At 39.8% G+C, this 23334-nt stretch overlaps 1 protein-coding gene across 1 annotated transcript in view; it reads left to right on the forward strand.

The window, feature by feature from the left end:
* tmem145 (transmembrane protein 145) overlaps positions 1-23334 on the forward strand; it is a 33945-nt gene that overhangs the window by 2569 nt on the left and 8042 nt on the right. Inside the window, exons 2-11 of the mRNA XM_086078359.1 lie at positions 3821-3895; positions 5692-5769; positions 7889-7975; positions 9652-9753; positions 13861-13945; positions 14294-14365; positions 20062-20130; positions 21541-21621; positions 21968-22046; positions 22900-22993. Coding sequence (XP_085934485.1) covers positions 3821-3895; positions 5692-5769; positions 7889-7975; positions 9652-9753; positions 13861-13945; positions 14294-14365; positions 20062-20130; positions 21541-21621; positions 21968-22046; positions 22900-22993 — 822 coding nt within the window. The remainder of the gene's footprint in view (positions 1-3820; positions 3896-5691; positions 5770-7888; positions 7976-9651; positions 9754-13860; positions 13946-14293; positions 14366-20061; positions 20131-21540; positions 21622-21967; positions 22047-22899; positions 22994-23334) is intronic.

Consider the following 23334-nt stretch of genomic DNA (forward strand, 5'->3'; position numbering starts at 1 on the left):
ACTGCCATTTGGAGTCTTTTTCGTCCCTGAATGCATCACAGATCATTTGGCAAGTGAAGCAAAAGTGAGCGCTTTCAATGCCACTAGGTGGCGCTGCGCTTGCCTTATCCACTCAGTGTTTGTGTGTGTGTGTAGCTGCTCCAAGGTCACATCAGCTCCGCCATCCCTCGACACCGTGTGGCGCTGTCACGTGACTTTGTTGACACCAGGGCAGGGAAAAACGGATCGAGACGGATGCAAAGTTAATCCAAAGGCATCGGTACGGCTGAGCGGGCTTTAACCAGCCGGGCCTGGTCGAGGCCGACAATCAGCCTTAAGTGTCTGGTGGCATGCGCTAAAACGTCCCATCGGAGCGGCGGGCGCCGGGGTGAAGGTCGTGGGAAGATCGCGGCAGGGAACATCTTGACAGCGAGACGGGATCCAAACTTTTTAGAGCGCTGCTGACAACAGGCACAAATCCACCGTGGACTGATTTCAAGGAGACGACGTCCATTTTGTTCAGTAGGGGTCTTGTGATACCGGAGTGCATGTTTTATTTATGCCATTCCGTGTAATTGCACATATAATACAGTAGGTGGCAGTGGTGCTCATACACTGAAAAAAATTGAAACTAACAACCCCTCTTTAAAAACCTACGATGGCATATTAGGGCCACGTATAAATAAATTTAAAAAATGAGAGGGTGGGGGCAATATTCCAAGAAAAAAAACGTTTTATTATTTATAAAGTGCCAAATTTGCTACTTTATAAAGTGGCAGAAAAAAATCTGAAACTTACGAGAAATACACGAAGCGTACGACTCGAATGAGTCGGGTTTTCAAATAAGCTTCAACCATTTGATGTTAATCATTCGCTCTTTGAAGTGTTGAGTACTGCCAGCGACAAAGATGCTTCGCTTTGCCAAGGTCCGCACCCTGAGGATCAAGCATATAAATTAATTTGTTCAAATGTATATTTATGCTTCCAGAATTATTATTTACACATTCACACATTTTGGCATTTTTTTTTTGTACAAGTAGCTAAATCGATGTGTCGAATCTGCTGCTCTCCGTCATTCCTTTGCATTGACCTAATGTATGCTAGCTTCTGATTGGTTAATGTTTAGTCAGCTGATAGGGAATTAGGAAGTGTTGTCGCTCTTGCTGCCGTGTATGACGAGTAAAGTTTAAATTAAGAATTAATTTGTCTACATCCTGCCTTTTTCATTTTATAAACAGTGTCACATTAACTACCAACGAATCTTCACGTTAAACTATAGCTACGCTACGCGTATTTGTCGTAAATTTCAGAGTTTTTTTAATCTCGCAAATTTGCCACTTTTTCAAGTCTCAAATTTACGAGTTTTTTTCTCTAAATATTGCCTCCACCCTCTAAATTTTTTTTTTATACGTGTCCCTAATAGGCTGTTGTAAAAACCAGCTAAAACAAATCCGTTGCGAAATAAAAACAAAAGTGAAATGAAAACTCCCAGGTGTCTCCTCGCCTCTCTGGGATGGACCCCAGCTCGGCCGCCGCGACTCTAATGAGGACAAGCACTGTGGAAGTGCAAAGTAAAAGGCACTGGCGGACTTCATTATCGTCATTTCCTTCCTTCAAAATACTGCCGCTCGCACATCCAAAATCCTGCCAAAGCGCTTTGAACAGTGCCGGAAATCCTTCATACTGTCATCAAAGTGGACACAATCCCAGCCTGTGCATCGCTTTTTAATGAGGCTCTTATGATAAGACGCATGACACTGTGTGTGCGTGCGTGTGTGTGTGTGCGTGCGTGCGTGTGTGTTTTGAGAAGGACTGCTTTCATGTGTCCGTCTGTTGCCTTCAGTGTTTGCGTGCGCGTGTTGGTGTTGCAGCCGTTGCGTATCCCTGACTAATGAATCATTGAGAGGCCCGGCGGTCCGGGGGTTGACGCCACGAGCTGATTGGTAATTAATTGTTAATGAGGCGTAGCAGGCAAACGGGCGTCTGGAGAGCGAGGCAGAGAAGGCCGCAGATGAAAGGACAGATTGCCAGGGAGGAAGGCGGCAAAAAACGGAATGACGCTAAAACGACTGGATGCCCGGCGTCCAGGGCGAGACGTGATGAATGAGCTGCCGGAGGCGGGAAAAAATGGTGGCGTGCCGAAACGCTCGTGGAAATCCTCGAATGAAATTCTGATATTCTCCCCATGACGACTATCATCTGATTACTTCCGGGAGTGATAATCCTTCAACGAAGTAATATTCACGCTCAAACAATACGGGAAGACATACATAAGTAACATACTTGAAGACAAAAAAAAAATTCTCAATCTGTGAAATACTATTTATATATAGGTCAACAATTATTTATTTATTAAATGTTTTTTGTTGCTAATAGTTTAGTATCTTTTTTTTATTTTATTTTTACTTTGTTACAAATACAAATATTCTTGCCATAATTACAAATTCTTTATTGCTGTCCTATCCCTACTTTATACATTAAAAACGACTTGACGAGGCTGTCCACGGCAAACGGAAGTCAAACCATTAAAGCGCTCTTAAGCTTATTGTTCAACATCAGCCACAATGGCCGCCGGCGTGATGGAGTCACCAAGGTGAAAGACGAATGAGCGAACGAGCGCTCGGCTAAACAAAACAACGCTTGTCCTTAATGAGCGCCGTCGCCTTTTTCTGTTTGCCGTGTCTATGGCAGCCGCGGCGGTGAAGGCATGCCGCCGCCGTCGTCATGGCGACAAGCGGCCAATAGCGATGGGTGCGGGCCTGCCGCGAGTTCAAACAGATCCACCTCGGTTGCCACGGACACACGGGGATTGGGGGAGGCTCGGGGGGGGGGGGGGGGGGGACCTCGGTGAGTTATAAGCCGAAGGTTCCCGGGGCCCACTGGCAGACGGCGGCTGAATTATGGCACTGCTTTTGTCCAAGTTGATGTATGGCGGCCAAACTGGCGACATTACCCTGCTTTTGCTTCTCAGCGGCAGAATTACAAGACTTGTTTATGGAGCAGGCACAGGTAATTACTGTATAATGGTGCGCGGACTGATTTGTTTTTCTTTTTTTCTTTTTTTTCTTCGCCTCCTCCCCCCAACTCTGGCTGGAGAGTTCATAGCAACCAGTCTTCAGACCACGTTTGAATAAAAGCAAAGGAAAAGCATGTTGGAGCCTGGAGGAAGTCCACTTTCTGTGTGTGTGCGTGTGTGTGTGTTATAATTGGAAATTAGAAGGAGGCTTCGACGTTAAATCTCCAGATGTGAGGTATCGTCTCAAATTGATTTTTATTATTATTATTATTATTTTTTTTAACTTGCTCTAAAGTTAACCTTTTCTGCGCAATAGAGGAGGGCCTCATTCTATTGCATGAAAAACAAGTCAAAGCTTTTAACTTTTGAATATAATATTTGTAGAATCTAATGTCCGAATTTGATACTTGGACCTTCAGTGGGAGACTCGTTCCACCTCTTCATTTAACCACAATCACATTACAATGATGGGAATTGTCAACACTACAAAAAATGTTGAATGTTTCTAATCACATCATTCACATGACAAGACACATAAAAAAAAAATGTGGGAAAAAAAATCGATCATACTGACCAGAGATGAAGATTAAATACATGTTCAAATCTCTACTGATATGTTTTGACGAAGTTGAAGTCTAAAAAAGTAGCAATAGAGTCACAATCTGGAAAAATCCAGATTGCGTCACACCACAGATTCATTTTTGAGAAATAGGCAAATAACAAAAGAACGGCAGTACTTCATTTCACACTTGACACTAATTGTATTGAAGACATTAAAAAGTCCATTTTGCCATAATGTGTTCATTTTTATGTGCGTCATCACAGGACTGGGTTTTCCTCACTCGCTTCTGCTTCCTCACCGACTTCGGACGCCTCGACTTCCGGTTCCGTTACGCCAAGGTACGATTTGTCGGCATCCATGATTCTTCACTGGTGCATTCCTTCTCTCGCCTCATCAATGACTTTTCATTACAATGTTCTCTGCTCAACGAGTTGACAGCTACTAGTTAGTTTTTGAACTGGCTCACTCACTATTGAGCTAGCTAACTCGCTCATAGTTTACTTGTCTAATGTTTACACTTGTCATTAGCTTCGTCATACTTGACAGCCTGCTAGAACAGTCCACTAGTAGCTATCGAGTTAGCTTATGATCTAGATATTTTATATGGCTACTAGTCAATAAACTAGGTAGCAAATTAGTTGTCGAACAAGCTCCCATTTAGTTATTTTGTTTGTAGGTAAATGATGTGTATAGTTTAGTTACAGCTATAGTTGTTTTGTTTTTTCTGGTTGATTGAGCTACTCACTTAGTCAGCTACTTAATCTGATAGTAAGGTGGGGATTTAATCTAGATACTACTTACTAGTTCCTTACTGCAGTTTCGTTTTAAATTCACTGCCTAGCTGGCTCGCTAACCCGGTCAAGAAAACATGAAACGGTGTGGGTTGTATTCGGTTTTCATTTAGTTAGTTACTTAGTCAGTTAAATAGAAGATTAGTTAGCTCGATAGAGTAACTAACCAGCTACCTAACCACATAGGCAGGCTGCCAGTTTGAAAAGGAGTCAATCAAGAAATGTACGTTTTGTTTATTGTTTTGTTAGCTTGCTAGTTAGTTAGTGATAGGTTAGTTATCAGCAAGAAATCGGCTGTGTTTTCTGTCATTCTCTTATTCCCTAGTCACAATCACTATATGGAGATTTTGATGTAGTGGACGATGCATAATAATAATAATAATATTTCACTCATTAATCAAATAACAAATAGTTCTCAGAACCAGTGCCTCTCTCTGCCTACTCCATCTCATGTCTCCTGCCAGTTTGTCATTCCTATTACATTGATTTTATGCTTTCTTTCACTTGTTTATTTATGTATTCATTCTGCCCAAATTTTTCGGGTTTGTTTTTAACGCTCTTAGTTTTCTTTGCCCTGTAAAGTGTCCTTGGTGTCTTGAAAGGCGCTGATAAATTACATGTATTATCATTATTATTATTAGTTTTGTAACACTAATCCGATGCATTTTTAATGACATACTGTATTTCCTGTCGAATAATTAAAATACTTGGCATTCATCATCACCAGCTGGGGGACTTTTTGGTGGTATTTTACAAAATGAATACAAAGCACTATTTGTCCACCTGTGTTGCGACGTGTTGCTTTTTCCTGTATTGTGGCAATGAACCATGGGATATTTGATTGCCTTTCTCGTAACCATCAGTTGTGAACTACCTTTTCGAGATGCATCGAAGGGACACATTGAGGGCGACGACCGACACTCATTACATATTTCAACAACTCTACAAAATGGGGAAGTCACTTCGTAGTTGAAAAGGAAGTGATTCCAGCATACTGTATTGCGTTGTGGTAGTTGGATGGCGAGGTGGTTATCTCGCCAAAGTCATATCTCTTCCTTCCTCCCTTCACCTCCAGCTGTTCCTCACGCTTCCCCTTCTTCCTTCCTTCCCACCCTCCTCTTCCTCCACTCTGCTTAGCCGTCACTTCTCCTCTCGATTTAGCCCGGCAGACTTGGCGGCTGTGGCGTTGGGGGACACGTTTTTTTTTGCAATCTCCAGCTGCCGCCTCTTTGATCCCTGCACATCACTCACCCGCCTCACCTCGCTTCGCGTCTTAATGCCACCCTTTTTCCCTTTTCCCTTTTCCCTTTCCCTCCCTCCCTCCCTTCCGTCTCTCTGTGCAGTCTCGCTGCTGTCAGAACATTTTACTCTACTTTGACGATGCTTCTCAGTGGCCGGCTGTGTACAAGAGGCCCGATAAGGTAAGCCCCCTCACCACACTGCTGATCAATAAAGATGTATTGGAACGTAACATAAAGTCATGAGAGCGTATACAATGGAAGGCAGGCTATAAATAATATAAATAGCAATTTATGTATAATATATATATATATATTTATATATATATATATATATTTATATATATATATATATATTTATATATATATATATATATTTATATATATATATATATATTTATATATATATTTATATATATATATTTATATTTATATATATATATATATATTTATATATATATTTATATATATATATTTATACTTATATATATATTTTTTTATATATATATATATTTATATATATTTTTATATTTATATATATATATATTTATATATATTTATATTTATATATATATATATATTTATATATATATATATATATATTTATTTTGATGTGGGCGTGTCTGCTGCATATATATATATATATATTTTTATATATATATATATATTTATATATATATATTTATATATATATATATATTTATATATATATATATTTATATATATATTTATATATATATATATTTATATATATATATATTTATATATATTTATATATATATATATATATTTATATATATATATATTTATATTTATGTGTGTGTGTGTTCTATATAATTTGTGAATGTGTTAACTAAAATATTTTCTATGAATATAATTAACTTAGTAGATTTCATTTAGTAAACTATAATACATTTTATTATAGTATAGTTATTTTCTGGACTTTTGTGTCCATTCGTCATATTTACGCCTCCATCAGTTTTCAATAACACGCAGCACAGATTTCAAACAAAGTCGTTCCGTTCCGTCCCGCCCGCGTTGACGTTTTTCAATTATAGCCGCTTATATTATATTGATCACCACTCGCCAAATGCGGAGGATTTTTTTTTTTCTTTCCTGCCAACCAAATCAATAACGCAGTTAATACCGACTGCAACACATCATCGCCCGGTCTCATAAAGCATTTTCATATTGCTGCCGAGTGGGCGCGCTCATAAAGTGTAAAGACATGATTAAAAAGACAATTAATATGTCAGCAAGTGTGTGTACAATAAAAAAGAATGCAATTTGTCTTCCAGTGTAACAAAATCATCTTCAAGTTTCTGTCATAATGCGTGTTTGCAGTCCAAGGTAAAGTCCAAATAGTGGGCGTGGGAAGATACAATGAATATGTATTAGTGTTTCCTCGTATATCGTCGGTCATCATTTTGCAACCCCATTATATTTATTTTAGGGTTGTCAAAATTAGTGTGTTAATTTTGAGTTAATTTAAAGTTCCTTTAGCGCCACCATTTTTTTTAACGCGATTAATGACCGGCCCATACTTTGAAAGCCAATATTTGGGGAATTCCAGTCGCAATGCAGCAGACACGCCCACATCAAAATTTAGCAGTAATAAATGTAATAATATTGCATATATTTGTAGAGACTGGGGTCAAGTTGTATTTTACCATTTTAAAAATGTGCAGAATTTCACAATTTACTTAATATGAAAAGCAAAATGCACTGAGCTGTCACCAATGTCTTACAAATACAACGCCATCTAGTGGCAGAAAAATGACCAACACAAATCAATATCACACTTGTTTGTTACAGTACAGGAAATCCTTTTAATTTTAAATTGGTTTTATGAATTATGAAATTACTGTATCTTAAAAAAAAAAAAAAAAAAAAAAATTAATTACTGTATCATTGACTAAAAGACGCAGCCATATTAGTTTATTCGTTTTTTTCTCTTTTTTATGTTAACAAGAGAATGAAAACTTAGGAGAAAAATATATTGTAGATTTTATTGTACATTTAGAACAGATATAAAATTTGCGATAATCATGAGGTAACTATTGCAGTCATACGATTAATTCCAATTAAAAAAAAGATTATTTTGTGTTTAAATATAACATGTTTAATCATTTAAAATGTGTTAGTAACGTGTGTGCGAAGGGTACAAATATACCGTATGCGCTATCAAATGTTTTTTGTGGTTTCTTCACCGATCTGGTTTGGGCTTGCAACGTACACAGTATGCCGTGCGATAAACAGGCGGATACGTTTGAATCTTCTGTTGACTCTTCATCTGTGCCAGAACTGCTACCAGAAGGAGGCGGTGCTGAGGCCCGAGAACAACCAGGTTATCAACCTCACCACCCGCTACACTTGGTCGGGATGCGTGGTAAGACGCTAACGCATGTTGATGTTATGTCATGTGGGCTTCTTCCTCTTACGTATTGTCAACAGCGCCGGATCCGTTCGCAAGCCCAAAATGTTATATAAAAACAACAACAACTTTCCTCTCTTTCCAAGACCAAACACATACTTATATTTCTTCATTCTCTCAGTTCATTTCATAGACTGCATCAAATTGTATTGATTAGGCCAGAAGGGGAGGATATGATATTGTATTACTTTTATATCGCCTCCAAATTTAATTACTGACTTCAACGCCGCTCGTTTTATCTCTGCAATGTTTTACTGTGCTGTGTAAAATAAAGAGACAGAAACGCACCTTTTTGCGTAGCATCACAAATACTCGACAACACTATTATTGGCACTTTTCCACCGGCACGACACGAGTGACCTCCTTCACTCGCAGCCATTTTCACTGAAGCAACCCCCTTCGCTCTCGGCTGTTTTACTGGATTTTGACTGATTTTGCAAGGCCCGCAGAATATTGTGTTCTTTTGCTGTAAAGACATGAAACCTACCAAAAGAAATATTAGAGTCTCTTCTTTCATCAGGAAAAAAAAGTATATTTTTATCTGTTTACGTTTTGCAACAATTAGCATTAGAATATAGCTAAGTTTCATCATTATTCACAAATCTATTTAGAACTGGGGGTGAATGAGTTTGTTTGCAACATGGCCCTGGTTGATCTTGTATACTCTGCTGCCACCTGCTGGTCGTTTTTTTTATTACTACCCTTGCTTCAACTGTTCTCTTCAGTTCAGAGGCTGCATCAAAGCTCTAGCATTAAAAAAACAATAACATTTATAAATATGTCTTCGGGAACATGGTAATATTTACAATGAACATATTTATACATTTTTGGGAGCAAATTAGTTAAACACTCATTATAGGGTGCTTATTAAAACACTTGAAAATGAATACGCATTAGAAAAGATTAACTATTTGAAGATAGATTTTTGAAATGCTTTAATAGTGTACACAGTGTCCTTACATCCAACCAAGAAGAGTTGAGTGGGAGCAAAATTAAATAAAACAGCGTGTGGAGCGAGCTTTCGGGCCGCTTTCGAGTGCCTCATTGTTGCGGTAAGAGAAAGCCCTGCGACGTCAGATATATTGTCTACAACATAAAATAAAGAATAGAATGAAATATGTTTACTTATTTTATTGTTGGCCCTAACCGTTTTTTACGAGAAGATCGTGGAAGTAAAAGTCAGTCTTCACACCACAAAATAATCGTTTATGCTAAATCCGATAATCGGTCCTTTGCTGATCTTTAATCGCAAGGGAGGGGTGAACGCTGACATTTGCCCTGATTATTACCCTCCTAACATCAAGCAATGCGGTGGAAAAACATCATTCCAAGTACATTGCCTCCATTTCAACACTTTTTTTTTTGTACGTCTTGCATCAATGAACAGCAGATATTGTTTTTTTTTTTATCACATTGTGAAATGTGATATTCGGCATGACAGTTTTTTTGGGGGCGCGTGCTCCACATTTCAGGCTATTTTTGAGTGTGAAATATGTTTGCATCATCACACATTCACCCTCCTGCGATTAAATCGGCGTACCGGGCGTTGAAATGTGACACGTCCCGTCTGGCTCGCTCTCTTTCTCTCTCTCTCTCTCTCTCTCGCTTTGTTTCTCCGCCGTCGCTGGCAGGTGGAGGACGACGGCGGCGAGGAGGCGCTGAGCTGCGTGGGCGGCCGCAGTTTCCGCTCGGTGAGGGAGAGGTGGTGGTACATTGCGCTCAGCAAATGCGGGGTAAGTGGCCCTCCCTGCGGTACCCCTCGTTTAATTGCCCACTAACACTTCCTGATGATGTCACTGTAGGTTGTCAATCCAGCCGCTGGTGCCTTGACTTCAGATTTCGTTTTTGTTCTGTAACTCCAAACGTGCATTTCCCAGTGAGATGAGTAGAAATGCTACTCATCTGTTTCATCCTCCAAAAATTCAAAATATTGAGTAACTTGTATACTGTACCATTTCATACTTTTAAAAAACATACGGTAATAACCATTTCAATGGAATGTAAAAAATTTAAAATTTACGCAATATTATTTCATGTGCATGCCAACAGCTGCAGTATAATACATACAGCATAATGCATAGATTTGATGATGAAACAGAAGATTAATTCCATCAATTAGATTTTTTTCTTTTTCTTTTTTTTTTTGTTGAAAAGTTGAACTCTTCAAGTTTGTGTCGGAAAATTAAAATGCATGTTTTGGATATAATTGAATATAATGTAACAAGGCAATTATAAAATATTCCTTGAGTACTGAATGACGTAAAATTGTCAAAAGGCAATCAACACATTCATTTTAATTGACTTAATTAGATTTTAGTTCTTTTAATCACCAAATTTATTGGAAAATGTTCACATGCAGTCTCATAATACAGCCACACATTTCTACTGTATTTCTATTTTTTTTGTAATGAGGACAGCTCACAAAATCCAACCTCTGGGAGAAAAACCAAAATCGCAGCCGTGAACCAGTTTGGCAATTTGAATAATACGCTTTTGCAGTGTTTGTTTGCGGCGAGGCAAAAAATACACCCGCCCGCTTGAGGAGGCCCGCGTGATTCACTGCATGTTTCTCGGCCTACATTGTGCTGGCTCACTGTGGATTTTCAATCAACGTCAGCTTAAATTTAGCCTCGCCGCTTCTGCATTTTTTTGCACCCGACATCATTTGAAAGTGGAGCAGACCTCGTAATAAAGATACTGAACCCTGGCCGACACTGACTTGAGAAATTGCAGGCTGCAAGTTTGCTGTTACTTGAATGCAAACGTGCGCGAGCTCAAACGACTGAATGGCGAGCGACTCCGCACCAGAGCGGGCGATGCGGGCTGCATTTTAAGCAGGATTAGTAATGGATTTAAGCCTATTTCAGAAAAGATAGAAATACACATTGTCCTGTGATGGGATGTTCTTTTCAGCCAGGAAGTGTCAGATGCTCAGGACATTTGGGAGCAGGCATTTAGTCATGTGAAGCACACAAGCGCTTTGTAGATGTGCTTATCGATTGTCTTGCCCGCATTAAATGGGGAAAACGTGTAGTTTGGGTTTCAAATACGGTGGTGCCTTGAGATATGATTCTAATAACTCAAAACACTCATGTGGTCTTTGTGCATTGAAATGAATGGAAATCGTCCCAAACTTTAATCCCTTCATACAATGTCAAGCAAAAAAAAGAAAGTGCTTGGACGCATATGTGCAATATGAATTTGCATGTATAACAGAATGTATGGTGTTCCACAGGGCTCAATTCTGGGGCCTCTGCTGTTTTCATTCTATCTGCTGCCGCTATGCCAAGTTGGGCAATTCTAATCTGGCGCAGCTAGCTATCGAGCAAAAGATCAAACTAGCAAAACTCCTCTCCTTGTTCATTTTGTTCACCAGTAAACTACGTCTTGAATCACATTTTATGTTTTAATAAAGAATGGTTTGGTGAATGTGTGTAGGAAACAGCTGTGGGCTTCAATACCTCCGACAAGAGTTACAGTAATTTTAGTCTTTTTGTTGTTGTTGTAGAACATAACGAATATGTGCCGTCAAGTCAACGTGTTGTTTTTCAATTTGTTTTCAAACATCCATTGCTTAAAGGGTTGCTAAACTGCTAACTGTGGTTGGCGTGTCAAAAGGATTTTTTTTTCTTCTTTTTTTTAGATACAAATACACGCACGCACGCACGCACGCACGCACGCACGCACATACACATACTCACCCACACACACACACACACACAAAAATAAAAAAAATAAAAATAAAAAAAATAAAAGAGCAATGATGATGACATTTCCGAATGAACAATACTGAGCTCTAAAAAAAAAAAAAAAAAGTCAAAAGGATTTTCTATTATAAGTTAGCATTATTCTTGAGGCGGTGTAGTGGTAATGAATTGATTTGGCTGCCACCAAACGACGCTTATATCTCAAGTTTGCGTTTGCAAGTGAAAGCAACAAAAAAAAAAAAAGACTGAATGATGATTCATGTCTTAAAAAAACTAAAACAGATTTGTTGCTTGTGCGCCTTTCACTGCTTGTCATTCCGCGGGCGCGTGCGAGTGTCCTTGTTTGTTTTGGTGCAGACGGAGTCAGGATGTGATTAGAATGGATGCTTCCAGCAGAGAGACGTTTAGTGTCACGCCAGGTTCGCCTAATAGGCACGCCGCTTAACGCTCTTGGACTTGCATAGAAAAAGATCCACTGCTAGCCCGCCGGCCATTGACCCCCCCCTCCCCCCCCCCCAATATCTAGCTGTCCCTCACAATCTTGTGGCTGTTCTCTTCCAAGCTTTCTGCTGTCAACAGCAGCTTCACGCCGTCCCGTATTTACAGCGTTTCATCTCGCCTTTTGTTCTCGCGTGTTGCTAAAGTGGCTCCATTAGCACCCGCCAAGATGGATGACTGCAGCAAAACGCGCCAGCGGGGCCGCTGATCATCAGTTAACTTTTAACGGCCCATTCCGCTTGATTGACGACGGAGGACATCGTTACAAGTCAAATTCAAATGGCGGTCACGAGTCGACGACATCAAAGTTGTAAATTTGCCGCAAAGTAAGCAAAAGCGGCTTTTGACGTTGCGATGATGTCTGATGCGCGTGCGTTCGTGCGGGCCGTCCGTCCGACGCGTTTGATTGGCTGTCATCAAGCGCCGGTGAAATCAAACGTCCTCTTTTGACAAGCAGAAAATTGTTTTGACGCTTGAAGTCTATTTGAGGGGAGGACGCACTCCGCTTGAAACCCTAACCTTGACCTGAAACCAGAATTCTGTCCTGGAACCACATTTTCAAAGCCTTCCCAGCAAAAAAAAAAAAAATCGATTTTTTTAAAGAAATGCATCCATATACTAAAGTTCCAAGGAGAACTCATTCGAAGCCCTATCCTTGCCTTAAAACCTTAATTTGAAACCCTAACCCTAAATTGAAACCAGAATCAAAGGCCTTCCTGCCAACCTCGCAACCATCCACCGAGTGTGGATTTATTCCAGCGAGAGCAGAAGAGAGGCCTGCTGTGAAGCTCCGCCTCCTCCTTTTCCTTTTCATCCCTTCATCAATTCCTCCATCCCTCATGACATCCCTGGAAACCGTTGCTATGGTTATGGTGATCCACATGTCATCTTCCCACTTCCCGTCCTTGCAGGCTCGTTTACCCTGCAGCAATTTTTTGGTTTTCTCCGCAGCTGCGGGAAGCAGCGGACCCAAAAAATATGCTGCTATCACACCTCCGCTCTTAAAGCTGTGGCGCGTCTTCGTGACGGGCTTCCGAGGAATCCTCACCCCGAAATTTTTAATTTGAAGCAGAAAAAGGAATTGGAGAGCATCGGGACTAGTGATAGACCGATTATTTTCGCCGATATTTGGCATTTACGAATCTGAAGGCCGATAAACTGGTATCTCGCTGAGCGGTGAATTCTTGCAAACGTAGCGAAATTTTGGGTTTTCATCCAGATTTGTAAGGTGTTCACAGACGGCTTTTACTTCTCGCAAAGACATTTTGAACATATTCGGAAGTTTTTTTTTACTGTCTGCAAAGATCTTTTGAAGAATAGGATCGCTAACCCTAATTTAAAAAACACTAGATTGAAAATTTCACCCCAACTCTAAATCTTAACCCTGATTTGAAGCCCCAATTTGAAACCTTCACACTCGCCTTAAAAATCGTAACTTGAAACCTGATTTCGAACCCCTACTTTTAAGTGAAGCCAGCGAGTCCGCACGTGAGCGAGGGCTGTGGCAGACAGCAGCTTAATTCACGTTTTATTCTTCTCCTGTCGTTCAATAAAGGCCTGAAAATTGCATTTTAGAAAGGAAGTCTATTGCCATGTCGTATAATCGGATGGATCTCGTGTCTGCACGTCCCACAGGGCGACGGCCTTCAGCTGGAGTACGAGATGAAGCTGACCAACGGCCAGTCTTTCTGGACGCAGCACTTCTCGGCCGACGAATTTGGTAAATCTGCCATGGTGGAAATTTGACATTTTTTTATCGATCAGAATTCTTCGTGACTTCCGTGTCCGTATCGACGGGTCCTCAAAAGTGAATGCTGATATTGTTGGTGTGGAGAAAAAAAATGCATCACTCGAGTGGAGAGAGAAACAATTACGTGACAAATGGCCGACTTAGCACGGCCGATAAAGTGGAGCGAAGTGGACAAATGAGCGTAATGGATGGATTAACGATGACGGAGGAAGCGAGAGTCGGCGGCGGCGGCGGAAGCGTTTCTGTCGTTCTGCGCCGGTGCTCTCGAACCGCGTTGGCTCCTTGGCCTCATCGGTGATTCTATTTGTGGTCCTTCAGGGATCCTGGAGACGGACATCACCTTCCTGGTCATCTTCTCCGTGGTCTTCCTGCTCTCATGCTACTTTGCCTGTAAGTATCTTTTCAAGTCCTTTTTCCTATATTAGAAAACGGCGGCCATGTTTTCTTGATGGCTTAAGAGTAGCTTCCCTTGTTCCTCGTCCCACTTTTTGTAGGCGTGACATTTCCACCAAAGTGCCACTTTTTGCTATTTTGCACCCATTAATGGGAGAAGCCTTGTTTTCACATCAGTTCACTTTAAATTTTCAGTGCCGGCGGCCTCGCGGGATGCGGGCAGTTTGAAGCAGAGTGCGGAATGGCTCACGTCTACATTTGCATGTCTGCCGTTTCCCTTCTCAATTGTTAAGTAGAGTAGAGTGGAGACCTCCGCCAAGGCACAGCAATCCCAAATAGATGTTTTTCATCCTACTTTTGGTGGGGGTGGTAATCTGAGGCGGAGGAATGGATTCTGCCATCATCAGCTTTAGTCATCTTGGAATCGACGGCAGATTTTTTTCATTAAAATAATTGATTAATGAGATACAAGTATATTTAATTATTAAAATATTATATTTATTTCAATGTCCAAATATATACTTATTGACTGTTAATCACCGTTTTTTTGTTTTGTTTTATTATTTTTTTTGCCGGGTAACAGCCAAAAGTGAATAACATAATGTAATAATAAATAATAATAATAATCATAAAACCTTTATTAATTGTTCAGGCAATGTTTTAACATTCCTGACTGTCATACACGCATAAAGAGAAGATCGGTAATTGTTCAATAAAACTAAAAGAAATATCGTAAAAATAACTCCTTTGTCTGGCAGATTTTTTATAGTTTTGTATGATCAACTATAGAATCGTATCGCTCATATCGGATTGCACACGTTGCTGTTGCGATCAGTTCCAAGAAAAAAATCACAAAGATGCCAAAGAAAAAGCAAAAAAAGCACATTTTCAGACAATTACAGTCTTACATGTTGACACACATGATGCTTCTGTTTGACTTTTGAGACATATTTTTTTCATGTGACTTTTGGGGTGTTTGGATTTGGAGGGTCTTTTGTGTTATTATAATTAACTTAAGAGTTACATAGTTGTGATTTTTATTATTTTTTATTTTTTTTTGCAAGCCAAAACAAGAGAAGTGGATGTCTTGACATTTCCTAATGTTATACAATACGTTGCTTTTTTTTCTATATTAAAATTAAACAAAAAGGTTTTGGGGAGCTGGAACGGATTACTATTATTATTTATTTCAATGGGGCAAATTGAGTGACAAGATTCCTCCCATAACAAGTCAAACCTGTCTCAGGAAACCATTGCGAATGTAATGTATTTTTGTGTGTGCCCTTTTAAAATGCATTTTAAGAAGACACGATGACATAAAAGCGTCAGCTCATCGTGGCAGCTGCTCTCGACCTTTCATTCAAATCACATTTCATGCGCGCCGCCGTGCATTTTTCAAACGTCATTATGCAAGATTCATCCTCCTTGTTGCCTCGCAGGCGTCGAGTGAAATACGATGCCAAGGTCAAGCGCGAAGCTTCCTCCTCGTTTAAGGAATACACGAGACCACTAAACGGAACATCTCAGCGACGTGATCAGCTCCTCAAGGACTTTTTTCTTTTCTTTTTTTTTTTTTTACCTCCAGCGGTGACACCCTGTTGTTAAATCGTGCACGTTACTCCCCCTGCATGGTTTTTTTGTCTCGATTCCTCAAGTTACTGCAGCTTGGAATAGATGCGAGTGGGAAGAATGTTCCCTGCTATCCTTGCCGGAGCAATTACGGCACATGATGAGGCGCATCTGTGCTGATGTTCGCACAGGAGACTTGGAGTGAGAAAAACATTTTTCACTTACGTGCCACCTCTCCTGTTGGCTGCAGAATGTTGTGCTAAATTTGACTTTTGTTCGTTTTCACTTGCCTGATTTGGCAGTCCTCGATCAGTTATTCACTCGGAACGTTGGATTTCGAGTCCACTGCGGAGAATGTTTGTGCTATCAACGAGTTGATAACTCGTGTTATTTTCTAACTTTTTCCACTCGTCAGAATTCAGTTATCTCATAATACTTTTTATTTATTTATAATAATAGTTATTTATGTTGAGTAATTTTTGCACTGAAAATACTTACATACTGTTTATGAAAAGTAGTGCAAAAAACTGTGATTAATAATCATGATTACAATATTGATTAGAAAAATAATAAATAATTGTGATAATTATTTTGGCCAAAACCGTGGGTTTGACATGACATTCCCAAGTGTGCAATGTTTTGTTCTAGTTTTCAAATAAGGATATAGTAATTGCTATAGCAGAGATTACTATTGCAAATTTGCAACTTTATATTGTCGCAAATATTCGAGTTTTTTTCTCATACATTTGTGAGCTTTTTCTCGCAAATTTGCCACTTTACAATGTCGCAAATATTTGAGTTTGTTCTTGTAAATATGCAAGTTTTTTCTCGCAAATTTGCCGCTTTACACCACAATTGTTCGAGTTATTTTCTCATAATCTGTGAGTTTTTTTCTTGCAAATTTGCAACTTTATATTGTCGCAAATATTCGAGTTTTTTTCTCATACATTTGTGAGCTTTTTCTCGCAAATTTGCCACTTTACAATGTCGCAAATATTTGAGTTTGTTCTTGTAAATATGCAAGTTTTTTCTCGCAAATTTGCCGCTTTACACCACAATTGTTCGAGTTATTTTCTCATAATCTGTGAGTTTTTTTCTTGCAAATTTGCAACTTTATATTGTCGCAAATATTCGAGTTTTTTTCTTATACATTTGTGAGCTTTTTCTCGCAAATTTGCCACTTTACAATGTCGCAAATATTTGAGTTTGTTCTTGTAAATATGCAAGTTTTTTTCTCGCAAATTTGCCGCTTTACACCACAATTGTTCGAGTTATTTTCTCATAATCTGTGAGTTTTTTTTCTTGCAAATTTGCAACTTTATATTGTCGCAAATATTCGAGTTTTTTTCTCATACATTTGTGAGCTTTTTCTCGCAAATTTGCCACTTTACAATGTCGCAAATATTTGAGTTTGTTCTTGTAAATATGCAAGTTTTTTCTCGCAAATTTGCCGCTTTACACCACAATTGTTCGAGTTATTTTCTCATAATCTGTGAGTTTTTTTCTTGCAAATTTGCAACTTTATATTGTCGCAAATATTCGAGTTTTTTTCTTATACATTTGTGAGCTTTTTCTCGCAAATTTGCCACTTTACAATGTCGCAAATATTTGAGTTTGTTCTTGTAAATATGCAAGTTTTTTTCTCGCAAATTTGCCGCTTTACACCACAATTGTTCGAGTTATTTTCTCATAATCTGTGATTTTTTTTTCTTGCAAATTTGCAACTTTATATTGTCGCAAATATTCGAGTTTTTTTCTCATACATTTGTGAGCTTTTTCTCGCAAATTTGCCACTTTACAATGTCGCAAATATTTGAGTTTGTTCTTGTAAATATGCAAGTTTTTTCTCGCAAATTTGCCGCTTTACACCACAATTGTTCGAGTTATTTTCTCATAATCTGTGAGTTTTTTTCTTGCAAATTTGCAACTTTATATTGTCGCAAATATTCGAGTTTTTTTCTTATACATTTGTGAGCTTTTTCTCGCAAATTTGCCACTTTACAATGTCGCAAATATTTGAGTTTGTTCTTGTAAATATGCAAGTTTTTTTCTCGCAAATTTGCCGCTTTACACCACAATTGTTCGAGTTATTTTCTCATAATCTGTGAGTTTTTTTCTTGCAAATTTGCAACTTTATCTTGTCGCAAATATTCGAGTTTTTTTCTCATACATTTGTGAGCTTTTTCTCGCAAATTTGCCACTTTACAATGTCCCAAAAATTTGAGTTTGTTCTTGTAAATATGCAAGTTTTTTCTCGCAAATTTGCCGCTTTACACCACAATTGTTTGAGTTATTTTCTCATAATCTGTGAGTTTTTTTCTTGCAAATTTGCAACTTTATATTGTCGCAAATATTCGAGTTTTTTTCTCATACATTTGTGAGCTTTTTCTCGCAAATTTGCCACTTTACAATGTCGCAAATATTTGAGTTTGTTCTTGTAAATATGCAAGTTTTTTCTCGCAAATTTGCCGCTTTACACCACAATTGTTCGAGTTATTTTCTCATAATCTGTGAGTTTTTTTCTTGCAAATTTGCAACTTTATATTGTCGCAAATATTCGAGTTTTTTTCTCATACATTTGTGAGCTTTTTCTCGCAAATTTGCCACTTTACAATGTCGCAAATATTTGAGTTTGTTCTTGTAAATATGCAAGTTTTTTCTCGCAAATTTGCCGCTTTACACCACAATTGTTCGAGTTATTTTCTCATAATCTGTGAGTTTTTTTCTTGCAAATTTGCAACTTTATATTGTCGCAAATATTCGAGTTTTTTTCTTATACATTTGTGAGCTTTTTCTCGCAAATTTGCCACTTTACAATGTCGCAAATATTTGAGTTTGTTCTTGTAAATATGCAAGTTTTTTTCTCGCAAATTTGCCGCTTTACACCACAATTGTTCGAGTTATTTTCTCATAATCTGTGAGTTTTTTTTCTTGCAAATTTGCAACTTTATATTGTCGCAAATATTCGAGTTTTTTTCTCATACATTTGTGAGCTTTTTCTCGCAAATTTGCCACTTTACAATGTCGCAAATATTTGAGTTTGTTCTTGTAAATATGCAAGTTTTTTCTCGCAAATTTGCCGCTTTACACCACAATTGTTCGAGTTATTTTCTCATAATCTGTGAGTTTTTTTCTTGCAAATTTGCAACTTTATATTGTCGCAAATATTCGAGTTTTTTTCTTATACATTTGTGAGCTTTTTCTCGCAAATTTGCCACTTTACAATGTCGCAAATATTTGAGTTTGTTCTTGTAAATATGCAAGTTTTTTTCTCGCAAATTTGCCGCTTTACACCACAATTGTTCGAGTTATTTTCTCATAATCTGTGATTTTTTTTTCTTGCAAATTTGCAACTTTATATTGTCGCAAATATTCGAGTTTTTTTCTCATACATTTGTGAGCTTTTTCTCGCAAATTTGCCACTTTACAATGTCGCAAATATTTGAGTTTGTTCTTGTAAATATGCAAGTTTTTTCTCGCAAATTTGCCGCTTTACACCACAATTGTTCGAGTTATTTTCTCATAATCTGTGAGTTTTTTTCTTGCAAATTTGCAACTTTATATTGTCGCAAATATTCGAGTTTTTTTTTTCTCTGAATATAACCCCCACACATTAAAAAATACATTAAAAAAATTAATATATTTCTAGATGGCCCTAATACACCCTCGTAGAAAGCAGCACAGCCCTAAGAAACACTGCTGAGAATAAATGAATCCACTTTGATGTAAGACATGTTTGTAGTGTGGATTGCAAAAGTCGTGCTGGCGTTGAGGCCATCAAAGAAGGCCTCGCTGACTCGACCGGCCAGAGCTGAGTCTTGTATGTGAAAAATGGCCAATTACCTTTTGCTGTTTTGTTGTGCAGGCGTCCTCTTGGAGAACACGTACGCAGGGTGAGCGCTAATGTTTACGACCTGCTCCTCACCAGTAAATTCCCCCCCACCCCGCGGCTCCTCGCAGGGGTGTTTGCACTGGTAAAATATTCATCCCCAAGAAATGTTACGCGTCTCTATACGGACGCGTGCTAATAATGGTGCTTCTGCTTCCTTCTATTGTCGTGTCTGGCGTCAGCACAAAAGCCGCCTCCATCACCTCATCCCTTTCATGCCTTTTTCTTTCTGCAGACAATCTGAAGGGGAGACAGCTTCTTCACACCACCTACAAAATGTTTATGACGGCCGCAGGTGTGGAGGGTGAGCGTTTCCATCCTACGCACACGCACACGCACACGCACACGCACACACACACAACGTCACAACAGGAGGCGGTTGAGGCTGCGGCAGGGTGACAATGAGCCATGCGCAATCTCGCAGCCGCTTTAATCCACACTTGAGCGCGGCTGATCTTATCGGCCCGTATTAACGTCTGAATGGGCGCTATTGAACCTGCGGCGGAGCGTGCCGGCCGACAGCGACCCGCCCGCCCGCCCGCGCTCATCTCTTTCTTCCTACCTTATCTCGCCTCCTCCTCTGCTTCTCCTCTTTTTAAATCACTTCTCATGCCCCTCTCTGATCCCGTTCACAGGCGTGTCTGCTTTTTTTTCCCCCTCGAAAATTCTTCTTATTTTCAACCTCGTTTCTTTCCGGATTTGGCAAAAGCGCTGGCACGCTGTGCTCAAGTCGTACACGGCTCCCGAAACGTTGGCAGTATCAGGCATTCGGGGCAACTTTCAGGATGACAAACTTGCTGTTCTTCAACAGGAAGTTAGCAACCAGACGATGCGTCGACGCGCCTTTGGGGAAAAGGACACACACTCGCGCTTACACGCGGCACTTTTACAAGACTATTATGGTGCACCTGCAGATGGGATGTGGTGGCGCCCTCTGCAGGAGGGCTGTAATGTTGCCCCCCTGTGCGAGTCTGCATGTTGTGTATTGAAGGGTTACTTGACACGTTTTCAGCAGTAAAAAAGTGAATCGTTTGCTGACCAAACCCAGAAAACAGGTGAGCCATGATTGGTTGTTACCTACTTCCTCAGCACAGGTGATGATGTCATCTTCAGTCGACAGCAAGTGGAAAATTTTGTTTTAAAAGGTAATTGGACGTGAAAAATAATGAAGGTATCAAATTCATTCTGGACGAAATATTAACTTTTTACTGCTGAAAATGTCTCAATGAGTCAAGTATCCTTTTAATGTGAACCTGTTAGCTGAGGTTTTTTTCCCCAAATCCATACTGTGCTCCTCTTACAGGCCCGCAGTCAGTTTTTTTCCCCCTTTCCTCCTGCCTTCTGTTTTTCTTTTTAAAACTACCCGTTCTATTTTTATTTTATTTTTTTGTCATTGTTTTTTTATGTCTCTTGGACAGGTTGTGTAACTGCAAATTGTCTTCTTTCTTTGTAACATTGAGATATTGCAAGCGAGTTTTTGTTGTTGCTAAAAGTAGTCATAATGGCCCTGGGGATTTTTTTTTTTTATTCATCCACTGATTAATCGGTAATCATTATTTTTTTCTGCCCCCCCCCCCCCCCCCAAAAAAAATCCATATGCTGTAGGTCTGCCCATATTCGTGACTTGCCACCACACATTTCGACATCTTCGCTCGCTGCTCTTCCGTGTCCTGGTTTCTCACCCTTTTTTTTTTTTTCTCTTTCCCATCTGCAGTGCTCAGCTTGCTGTTCCACTGCGTCTACTGGGGCCTCTACGCCCGCGATGGCGTCGGCAACGGCAGCCTGAAAATCCTCGGTGGGGTTCTGTCTTCCTCACGTGCTCAAAAATAGGATTTTGACGATGAGTGGACAAAAAAATCGTGTCAAAAGTCTTCGTAGAAGAGCGGGGAGCTGTTGTAGCTCATTTCCTCTTGGCGAATTGTCACGGGTCCCAAAACCTATGACCATATCGGCACTTATGGTTCCTGGATATGGACGTTTTAAGACCATGTTCCTGGTTCCGTGGGGTAACCTTTTTGCAAGTTGAAAAGGCTCTAATAATAGTGTGTGTGTGCGTGTGTGTGTGCGTGTGTGCGTGCGCACACAGTTGACTGGTTCCTCTTTCCTTATTACTCTGGTGTCTCCTCTTTGTGTCTCTCCAGGGAAATTACTCTTCTCACTCAGTTTCCTGGTGTTCCTGCTTATGCTCATACTGCTGGGCAAAGGTTTCACCGTCACTAGGTGGGACTGCAATTTTATTTTGCGTGTGTGTGTGTGTGTGTGTGTGTGTGCGTGCATCTCTCCAATGAAAGCCGACTTGATTTCGTAGCTCGATACACGGGGGTCCATTACGATTTCAAGGGCGCTTCATTTTAAAGTGGAACGATTCACTTTGATTCAGCGCACTCCCAACTTTTGAAACCTAAAACGATTTTCTGATTTAAATTGTTTTTGTGTGTGTTTGTGTTCCCCCCTGAAAATAAGTCACTTTGAAAATGTTGCCTCTGTGTGAGACTTTATGTGGTCATGTGACTGCATGTGACAGCGTCTGACCAAGTAAAACGTGTGTTGAATTAAACTCATTCATTGCCATTGATTGAACTGTGCAGGCGGCGAATAAAACTACTCTTGACAAATACAAATTATCCAAGAAATGACTTAAATAAAAGTAACTGAGTACACAAGACTGCTCCCCAATTTTCACTGTCCTGCATCTTGCCCATAGTCTCCTTTCGGATCAAATCTCTCTTACCCAGAAAAGTCCATGAGAACAGGAGACCGTGCTCCTCCTACAGTTTGCTCTTGTAATATTTACAAGGCGGCTGTAAGTGAAGTTGAGTATTTCTTTAAGGAAACGGAGCTTGCGTTTATTATTCAAAGAGTTCAAAAAAAAAGCGAAAAAAAAACCCTAAAAAAAACAAAAAACAAAACAAAGAGTTCAAATGTGAGCTCGGCCCGTCCTCGCGTGTGCGCTTTGCCCGTAAATCTCAATGTGGTTTTGATGCCTCTTTGTCCCGCCCTCAACATGTCAAACACGCCCAATGTCTCTTCTGTCTCGCGCCTCACCGATGGCTGAACTTTGACTCTCCATCAGGGCAAGGATCAGCCACAGCGGCTCGGTGAAGCTGAGCATCTACATGACCGTCTACACCATCACCTACGTCATCCTCTTCATCTACGAGGCCGAGGTACACGCACGCACTCGCGCACGCACCTGCGCCATCATTCACCGCCGTCCACATCGTCAAATCCCGACACGAATGCGTCATCTCGCGCGCTTTTCGAGGGTACTCGCTCCACTGGAGATGTTGGGACATTTCTTGTAAGCTTTTATTGATATAAACTTGGGGGTGTCAAAATGAGTGCGTTAACTTAAAGTTCCTTTAACGCCACTAAATTTTGGATCACCGCCCCTTACTTGGAATGCCTGTACATGAAAAGAAAAATGCACTGAGCTGTCACCATCTTACAAATGCAGTTATGCCATCTAGTGGCAGAAAAATGATCTTAACACAAATCAATATCGCAC

The sequence above is a fragment of the Leptonotus elevatus genome, chromosome 6, assembly GCF_054856555.1.
Source record: "Leptonotus elevatus isolate MCC_2025b chromosome 6, RoL_Lele_1.0, whole genome shotgun sequence".
Taxonomy (NCBI): domain Eukaryota; kingdom Metazoa; phylum Chordata; class Actinopteri; order Syngnathiformes; family Syngnathidae; genus Leptonotus; species Leptonotus elevatus.